This window comes from Gekko japonicus, unplaced genomic scaffold (assembly GCF_001447785.1).
Source record: "Gekko japonicus isolate JY-2015 unplaced genomic scaffold, Gekko_japonicus_V1.1 scaffold339, whole genome shotgun sequence".
Classification (NCBI taxonomy): domain Eukaryota; kingdom Metazoa; phylum Chordata; class Lepidosauria; order Squamata; family Gekkonidae; genus Gekko; species Gekko japonicus.
This window is the reverse complement of record NW_015169182.1, coordinates 933607-943635: the sequence shown is the minus strand read 5'-3', so window position 1 is coordinate 943635 and position 10029 is coordinate 933607. Positions and strand designations below refer to the sequence as shown.

Here is a 10029-nt window from a genome sequence, read left to right as displayed (position 1 = left end):
AGGTGGGGAGCCGTGTTGGCTCGAAGCAGCCGAACAGAGTTTGAGTCCAGTGGCATCTTTAAGCCCAGCACACGACAGCTTATACCCAGAATTAAACTTGGTTGGCCTTAAAGGGGCTACTAGACTCAAACTTTGAGAAGGTTCCCTTGCTCGAAAGCCAGTTGAGTCCGACTCTAGGGTTGCGGTGCTCATCTCCGTTTCAAAGCCGAAGAGCCAGCTCTGTCCGAAGACGTTTCCGTGGTCATGTGGCCGGCATGACTAAACACCAAGGCGCACGGAACGCTGTTACCTTCCCACCGAAGTGGTACTAAGCCAGTCGAATCCGACTCTAGGGTTGCGGTGCTCATCTCCGTTTCAAAGCCGAAGAGCCAGCGCTGTCCGAAGACGTTTCCGTGGTCATGTGGCCGGCATGACTAAACACCAAGGCGCAGGGAACGCTGTTACCTTCCCACCGAAGTGGTACCTATTTATCTACTTGCAATTTCTTGCTTTCGAACTGCTAGGTTGGCAGGAGCTGGAACTAGAGATGGGAGCTCACTCCGTCATGCGGCAACTCGGGTCTTGAACTGCTGAACTACTGATCTTCCACAGCCTGCAGTTCAGCGTCTTAACCACTTGAGCCACCGCAGCTCCTATTATTATGTGGTCAATACTAAAACACAGGAATGGGATTGGAATTGGAGCTGGTTGCAGAGCTGGAGAAAGAGGTTTCAGTCCCCTACAATGCCACGTTTCTGACAGACCTCTACCACCCCAGTCAGGACTATACCATGGGAAGGAGCTTTGCTAACCTCCAACAGCCCCTGGAACTGATATTTACCCCACTAGAGGAGGTATCCAGGAACCCTAACCCTCCCAGCAAACAGCAGCTCTAGAGGAGGCATTTAGGGTGGGCTCTTTTTGTAGCAGGTTCTCATTTGCATATTAAGCGACACACCCCTAATGTAGCCAATCCTCCAAGAGCTTACAGTAGCCCCTGTAAGAAGAGCTCTGTAAGCTCTTGGAGGATTGGCTACATTAGGGGTGTGTGGCCTAATATGCAAAGGAGTTCCTGCTACAAAAAGAGCCCTGAAAAACTAGCACATCAAGGAGAAGGTGAACTTAAAACTCTTCTCCCTGACACCTCATGTCTTATACAGAAACTTATTTTTGTGCATGGCGGAACATTCAGCCATGTCAATCTCTGCCTGCAGTCTGAAGTGATACAGGCCAGATACCTCTAGGAGTAGTAGGCCCCAAAGTCCTTGTACTCCATTACACCTGCAGTATTAACATGGACCTTGAAAAGTAGAAAGTCTGTGCTAGAAGTTTCTTGTTTGTACAACAACTAACCCCTGCCAAGTATGCATTTCCTCTCAAAGGAGACTCACTATGGTCTCCCCCACCCCCTTTTCTTTAAGGTCTTCTGCATACCCCAAGGCTGAATGTTGGTGTTGATGATTCTAAAGAGAGGCTGCAGCTAGGAAATTACTTTTGTGGGCAGGTTACTTTCAGTCTCTGCCTGAGGTTCCCAGATGTGTCTGTGCTAACTGCAACTAGTCAATAGGAAGGTAGGCATTTTGCATATGCTCAGAGGTTCTGTTATTTCATTTGCCTTTGGGCTCAGCCTTGGCACTGGAAACAGGTTCTATAGTGAGTCCTAGCAAGCCTAGCTGAAGGTAATACTCTTGTCTCCAAAACAGAGATAAAATGTTTCTGTTCCTTTCACTGCCCTGGCAAGTCATTTAGAAGGCAGAAGTGTGGGAAAGTCTGTCTTGTTTCACATTTCAACCAGGAGTGCTTTTGGCATCTACAGTCCAAGAAACAAACCCTCCCATTTTTTTTTTTAAAAAGCATTTTCTTATCTTCTTCCATTGCAAAGCCACCACTAGGCATGCTTATTTTCCAAATAGCTAAAGCGTCCTAAGGAATTTAACACACACAGCATTGCTCAGGACACTCTGACTCTACCAAAAGCATACTCAGTTAATAAAGCACCAGTTCACGTCTCCAAATCTTGGGATTAAAAGATTACCCTCCCCACAAAAAAACAAAAACAAAAACACCTGTCAACACCTGAGGGGAACACACAAAACACACAATCAACTTGACATTTGTAGCTAGTCATACCTTGATTCCTACAATAGGACTCAAATCCATCCTCCTCTGTTTCAGAAACCACAGTGGAATCTTCAGACGAAGGTGCATGGAACTCATCCATTATGAAACCTAGTTAGACCAAATGAGAAACGAGTATTCCGTGGTCATGCATAAAAGCCAGCCCCACAATCATTTCAAGAAGGGGATAGTTTTTCATGAGGCACAACAGAATTGTTGATCATATTCTTCACTAAGAGAGGGGAACGTGGCTCTGCCAAGGTCCCAGTTCAAACCCTCCCTCCTTCAGTTCAAAGGGGTCTCTCTGGTTAAGAATCCCCACCGAGACCCTAGAAAGCTGCTGCCAATCGAGGCAGACAACACTGGCCTAGATCAACTCAATATGAAGCATCTTCATGTGTGTTTCACTCAAACAGAAACCACGCAAACATTTTTTCTCCCATTAACACTCAACTACGTAGAAGGCTGTTTAGGTTGCAAATTAGCCCACCGTTTCATGTTCTATGAAGCAGGGATTCTGAATTTTGAAAAGAAACCACATACTTACCCAAGGCTTCTTTTGTGTGGACAGTAGGAGACGGCTGTACTAAAGATGGAGCCGTTTGCATCGTAGTTGATGTATTTGGGGTGGTTTCTTGATTACCAAGTAAAATAGAAGAGTTCCGGCCACCTGATACTGAATCAATAAGAAAAGCAGTAAGAATCTGGCTGCAAGGTATGTGATTTGTTTTTGGAATCTATTCTTTGCGCACATTCCATTACTATGCACAACTACCATAGAAGATGCACAAAAAAGTGCTAATAATATTTTATTTAGAGATTTATGTCCCAGTTTTTGATAAGAGGCCTCAAAGGAGCTAAAAATGAATATATAAACCGCAATTTTCAGTACCTGCGTCCTAACTCAGAATTAGTATACATCCCACTAAAGAATAGATGTATTTAATCTCAAGGAAACATCAAAATTATTGCCTTAACTGAGATTTCAGGTAGATAACATGTAGCCAACTGATGGCATGCAAACCAGATGCAAACCCCAGAGGTGTTTTTCATGTTTTATCTTTGCAAGTTTTTAAGTCCTGAGGTTTTGACCTATAAATCCTAAATGGCCTGGCGTCAGAAATCCATAAACAATGAGTGCTCCTGTATGAACTTCGCCACATGCTCAGGCAGAGGTCTGAAGGCAAGGCTTCATGTTCCAACTCCAATAGAGGTAAAATAAGCCATTACTAAAAGCAGTCCCCAACAAGGGGCCATGGCTCAGTGACAGAACAGATGCTTTGCACACAAGAGGTTCCAGGTTCACTATCTGGCATCTCCAGCTACAGGATCTCAGACGGTAGATGCTGAGAAAGAGCTCTTTCTCTCTCGGGCTTGGGATCCTGGAGAGCCACTACCTGTGCCAGTAGACAATATTAAGCTAGACAGACTAATAGTCTGACTCTATCAATATAAGGCAGCTTCCACTGCAGGTCTGCTTGTCCCAATTATGGAGTGTGATCTTAAAGAAGGCGCTGCTGGCCTCTTTCATCATCTTGGAGATAGGCAAAAGCTGCTTTTCTCCCAAAAGTTCTGGTTTTATTGGAGGAGGATGAAAAGGAGGGCTACAAATAGCTTCCTTCTACTCTTTGCTGTATTTATTTTATTAATTCGTTACAATTGTCCATGTATTTTTAAAAAATATTTTGTTGTGCAAACCCCTTGGTACCTTTTAGGGCAAAATTGACAGGATACAAGAAACAAAGATTCCACTTACTAACATTACATTTCATTTTTGAGTTTGCATGTTCATACAGTGTGTTATATGCAGGCCCAATTCCTCCATACGTGAGAGGTTCTTCAGTGTGATGGAGCCCACATTATTACTGAGCCTGGCAACTGGTAATCTCTAGACTGTGGCCCCTGAGATTACAGGAACTTGGCCGTTGTACATACGAGGGGGCTCAGAAACTCTTACAAAGCTAGCAAGACAGCTGATTAATTACCACTTCTCATTTCCACAGAACATGGCGGCTTCTGTTCAGAAGTATTCAGTTGCCTGCAAGGAAAAAACAGCATTGAAGTTCTCCGGCATCAGTTCCATTTAAAATAAAACTAATTCATACAAGACTAAAAAGGGATGCCGAAATCTGATCAACAAATATTCTAGTGCAGCAGCAGACAACCTTTCTTTTACCCCAGTGCTGAACAACATGCAAATGTCTACCTCGAAGACTATGCTGCACAAGCCAACAGAAGAGGCAGGGAAGAAGAGTGTTGTGCTTGCCCAGATGCACTGCAAATGCTGTGTACAGATCTTTTAATTTTTGCACATGGGAATAAGGGACTAAATTAAGATGGCTTTTAGTTTTGTGCTCACTGCACACACTTTGGACTACAATTGCAATGCAGAAAATACCACCAGCATGAGGAGGAAGAGGAGGAGGAAGAGGAGATTGGATTTATACCCTGCCTTCACTCGGTGTCTCAGGGTGTCTTACAATCCCCTTTCTACTCCCCTCCTCTCAACAGACACCCTGTGAAGTGGGACTGAGAGAGCGCTTTCGAGGACTGTTCTTGAGAGAACAGCTCTGAAATAACTTGTGACTGACCCAAGGTCACACCAGCAGCTGCATGTGGAGGAGTGTGAAATCAAACATAGTTCTCCCAGATTAGAGTCCGCCACTCTTAATCACTACACCAAACTGGAGTGAAGCTTGTGGAGTGGGAGTTTCCCATGTCAGCCACAGTCCACTAAACCCGCTGGAATTTTGTTCCTGGGATCAGTGGACTCTCATTAACAGCATGGAGGGAAGGAGCCGCAGAGGGATGGGGGAACTGGCAGAAATCACCCCGCCTCAAAGACGGAAGTGCCCTTTTGGTTTCAGAACCAAACAGTAGGGTACAAGTTGAGGAAAGTGCTATCTCTACAATTTAGCATTTAGATGCTACTGACAAAACCCAGCACATAAACAGTGTGCTAAGAACACAGCCCTGTTCACCCATGCTTTTAGCACATATAGTCCATGTGTAGTATCACTGCATCTCCTATCACACCTCTTCGGTAGGACATGGGCTCTAAAGTATCCAATGCTAAGGGATAACAATCAAAGGGCTGAGACTATGTGCTTGGACACAGACTTCTTATGGGTATCATACCATACATGAGGAGTGTGCCCAGTGTGTGGTGAATGCGTCTTGTAGGTGGCATGCCAGCTTACGTGAATGGCCAAAAAGCATCAGTACAGTTCAAGAAAAAAGTCAACTGGAGTAGGAGATGAGACTTCTTTTACTTACTGCTGCTCTACATGGTGGTAGTCATGGGAAATGGCAGAACGTTTCTGAGGAGGTTGCACAACATCTTCTGTACCGATCTGAAGTCTATGAAGACTTTCCTCACATTCCTTAAGATGAAGCTTGGATTTGGAAGTATCCCTTTCAGTCATGGTGACTGACATAGACACCTGCCGTTTCTGGAAATTTTCAGTAGGCTGTGGAGCTGAAGCCACAGCGGCTGAAATCTCTGCGGCTGTAGTGAAGGGCACTGATGAACTCCGATGTTCTGTCCCCAGGGTCAAAGAATGCTGTAGATATCCAGCTGGGGAAGGGGCTGCCCACGCTGGCAGACTGGGAGCTACATATGGGTGACCCTTTCCAAATGCAAAGGAAAACATTTTTGGGCAAAACCAACTTTGCAGTTGCATTATAGCTATTTAAAACTTCAAAAGTGGGTAGGTTTTGATATTTCACCACAAGGTTTAACAATTATAATTAATAATAGCTTATGGGCGTTTCAAAAACTCAGCATATTGGGTTCAAAATGTTAATGAATATCTTCATCTTGCATCCCATCCTATCCTGATATTCATCATGTACACCTCGGGTATATAAGTGTACTTCAGGACTTGATACGTAAATTCAGATAGTACCCTGCCTTACTGACAAATTTGTTTGCGAGTTATCGGATTCAACAGAACCACCAGTTAAAGGAATGAGGAGAGCCCTTAGGAAGTGGCTGAAAGTCACGAGTACACAATCATTGAATGAACAGATCCAGTGACTTGACTCAGTAAAAGACAGCTTCATACATTTTAAATAATACCCCCTCCCAAGAGAAAACAATAACTTGTACAGACCTTGAAAATCCCATTTAACTGGGATTCTGAAATAGCCACTTAACTGCCGTTAAGCGTATGCCCTTATAATATGCATGGACGACATTCTGAGGAGGACACTTGTACTTAACATGAAAAGGAGGAAAGGTGGCTTCTAAAGGAACTAACGTTGACCTTACAAATTGTAAGCAAGACTTCTAAGCTAATTTAATCACTACAATGCCAACATTTGAGAGTGCTCGCATTGACACAAAGGAATTCCATATCACATTTCAATATATAGTACCATAAACATACCACTGTGGCGCTTAGGAGGGACTGGTGAGTGGATGGCCCTTGCATAGTTTTCTGGGATGAGGATGATGTCTGAGAGAGAAGAAACAGTTTCTGTTCCAACATCTGCAGCTCAAGATGATTATTCTCCTCCTTTTTCATTAATTCTCTGTCTTCATCCTCTGTATGTATCAAAAAAACATTACTGCACAGAATGTATGAATATTTCTTGTGGTCCCCATCCCACTCCGCTGTTTCCTTTGCTATTATTAAAAGGTGGTAATGCATGATGACCTCGGTCACCTTGGTTTGTTGCAATGTCTGCAACAGGACACAGGGATGGAAACTAGTCAGAGGGTCAAAAATACGGATTTTACTGACCAAAATTCCAAAAAACCTGATCAAATACCGACAAAAAACTGACAAATTACTGAACAATTTAATGTCAGTCTACTGATAAGCTAGCGTTTTAAATGTAAAACTAGGACTTCATTAAAAATTATTATCTGGCCTCCACCATCCCCTTAGCCAGCATCTGTTAGTGCCAGCACCGGAGGTTAGGAGTCTGGGAGTGCTCCTAGATGCCTCCTTAACAATGGAGGCCCAGGTAGCAGCCACTGCCAAATCAGCCTTTTACCACCTCTGGCTGATTAGGCAGTTGGTTCACTTCCTTGAATGCAACGACTTGGCAACAGTGATCCATGCGATGGTCATCTCGAGATTGGACGACTGTAATGCTCTCTACATGGAGCTGCCCTTGACCCAAATCCAGAAGTTACAGCTAGTGCAAAATGCTGCAGCCAGGCTTCTGATGGGCCTCCCTATGCGGGAGCACATCCAGCCTGTGTTGAAAGCACTGCACTGGCTGCCGATAGCATACCGAATTCACTTCAAGGTGCTGGTACTTACCTTTAAAGCCCTTTATGGTTGGGGGTCCACATACTTGAGGGAACGCCTTTCCCCACACGTTTCCCAGAGAGCACTGCACTCAGGGTCACAAAAAGCGATTGGTCTCCCAGCTCCTAAAGATGCCAGGCTGGCCACAACCAGGGCCAGGGCCTTCTCAGTGGTGGCTCTGTACTGGTGGAATGAGCTCCTAGAAGAGATCAGGCCCCTCAGGACATTTTACAGTTTCACAGGGCCTGCAAGATGGAGCTCTTCCACCAGGCCTTCAACTAAGGAGCCGTCCTGGCCCCACTGGTGGACCTCCTGATGGCACCTGGTATTTTTGGCCACTGTGTGACAGAGTGTTGGACTGGATGGGCCTTTGGCCTGATCCAACATTGGTGTCTCTTATGTTCTTATGGAGGACAGGGTATAAACTAAATAAATGAATGAATAAATAAATGAATAAATAAAGTTATTCACAAGCTCTTTCATTTCTCAACAGTTTTCTGCACTGCATCCACAAGCATTTTTTTCAATTGTTCTCTTCTTCCATTGCTTTCTCAACTCCTTCTAGCATGAGCTGTGCCATGTTGAATCCCACAACATCCATCACCTCTACTTTCATTGTCTCATGTTTTAAGAGGTTAATTATGTTTCTATCCTTTGTGGAAGATTTCACCAAATCACTTTTAGGAACGAAGTCCTTAAAGTACTTCATAGCTAAACTGGAAACAATCTGTCTTCTCATTGGGAAGTCATCATGTTTCCCCAAAAATGCAGTAATGAAAATGGAAAAACACAAACTGCATTCACAAAAATCAAAGAAATACTGACTTTACTGATAATTTTTTTAAAAAAACTGACAAATTACTGACCAAGATAAAAAACCTGACTTTTACTGATTTTACTGACAATTTTCCACCCCTGACAGCCTGAATCCATCAGAGCATTTCCAAAGATGAATGGATTTTCATCTACGGAGCATCAATGGACTGCAGCAGGGGTAGCAGTAGAGGCAAGAGAGTTATACTCCACTGGTGCAAATCTTTCCATCCACAAAAACACTTCAGTGGATCCAAACCATCACTTCTCCAGGTTTTGGCTTTCAAAAACAACCTCATGTTTTCTACAAAAATTTGATTTCCCTGCAAACCTAGGGGTTTTGCAGGGTTTGTGGAACAATCACAGCAATCCATACCTGGACCCATCATGCATATTTTTAAATCTGCACACTGAGGGCCAGGTTCAGAATGGATAAAGCACTGCTTACAATTTACTTTCTTCCTGATTTTTGTAAAAAAACCAAACCCAACAAACATGGTTTATTACAAGAGTCCACAGTCTTTCTGCAAGAATGAGAGAACTGCAAGCTTTATATTGGGTAAGACAACACAGAGATTGTACTTTCCCCCCACTCTTCCTGCTTATGCAGTGCTTGACCATAATTACCTGCTGGGTATTCAACCCACAATAAAGAAGAAAAAGAAGAAGAGATTGGATTTATATCCCGCCCAAAGGAGTCTCAGAGTGGCTTACAAACTCCTTTCCCTTCCCCTCCCCACAACAGACACACTGTGAGGTAGGTGGGGCTGAGAGAGCTCTGACAGAAACTGCTCTTTTTCAAGGACAGCTGTGCCAGAACTATGGCCAGAACTAAAGCTGAATGCATACAAAATTCAAACACAAATTGCCAAATAATGAAGCAACAAGAAACAGTTTAGTTCAGTCCCTGCATCAGGAATTCCTAGTTAAAGCAGGTGCCAGGAAAGCTTTTCATTAATTCCATCAGATAAGATTGTTGCTTTTGAACAAATACAAATGATGCACATCTGAGACTGAGACTGTCCACATGGGGCTGTCCTTGAACATTTGGAAGCTTCCTCCAGCACACAGTGTCACTTCTTGTTATCCTGATAGGAGCGGGTTGGAAGGTGTGCATTAGCAGTACATTGTACTGTGTTCACACTGGTTCCTTGTTACCGTGTATGCACAGTTCAAGGTGCTGAATTTGGCTTATAAACACAAGCTTTGACTTGTTTAGGTTATGAGCTTATGAATGGAACCGTGTTTATTTTGTCAAGTGCCTAGATGTTTTAGGTATTTGTTCATTCTTATTATAAATCCCTTAATAACTTTAGAGCTCACACCTAAGCTACAGCCTTCTCCTTTTGTCTCGACAGCAATCATTCCAGTGAGCCATTTTAACAGTACAATTTACATGAAGGGGATCTCTTCTCAACTCATCATTTAAAAAAAAATATGGCTGGTTATATGGAACTGTGACACTGCAAGGTCTTCACTAGCAATTTCTGGGAGGGGGGGTGCAACAGGTGATGTGTACGCAAGCCCACACATTGCTTTGCTGGTGTGGGGGATGTGGGGCTAACCCCATTTTTTAAGTGTGGGCTTTCTTATTGAAAACCAGCTTTGTTAAAATATCTCCTTTATGTACCTGGCCCTGTTGGCTTGGATCCAGACCAATGTTTCTACAGGCACAAGGATTTCTTCCCATGGAGTGTAACATTCTCTTCCCCCACCATGCCTCCAAAAAAGCTACTGAAATCCTATTCCTGGGAAAAATCAATTGTCTCAACCCACCCTGTAAAAAAACCCGAGACCGTGGAGACCCACTGCCACTCTGAGAAGACCCCGGGGGGGGGGGGGCCGACGGGGGGCG

General features: G+C 43.8%; 1 protein-coding gene across 1 annotated transcript in view; it reads right to left on the bottom strand.

Annotated features, from left to right (window-relative positions):
* The window catches only part of BUB1 (BUB1 mitotic checkpoint serine/threonine kinase), a 36007-nt gene that overhangs the window by 11950 nt on the left and 14028 nt on the right, over positions 1-10029 (bottom strand). Inside the window, exons 9-14 of the mRNA XM_015416131.1 lie at positions 6489-6646; positions 5374-5726; positions 4083-4135; positions 2645-2773; positions 2110-2208; positions 2046-2055 (exon numbers count right to left, since the gene is read on the bottom strand). Coding sequence (XP_015271617.1) covers positions 2046-2055; positions 2110-2208; positions 2645-2773; positions 4083-4135; positions 5374-5726; positions 6489-6646 — 802 coding nt within the window. The remainder of the gene's footprint in view (positions 1-2045; positions 2056-2109; positions 2209-2644; positions 2774-4082; positions 4136-5373; positions 5727-6488; positions 6647-10029) is intronic.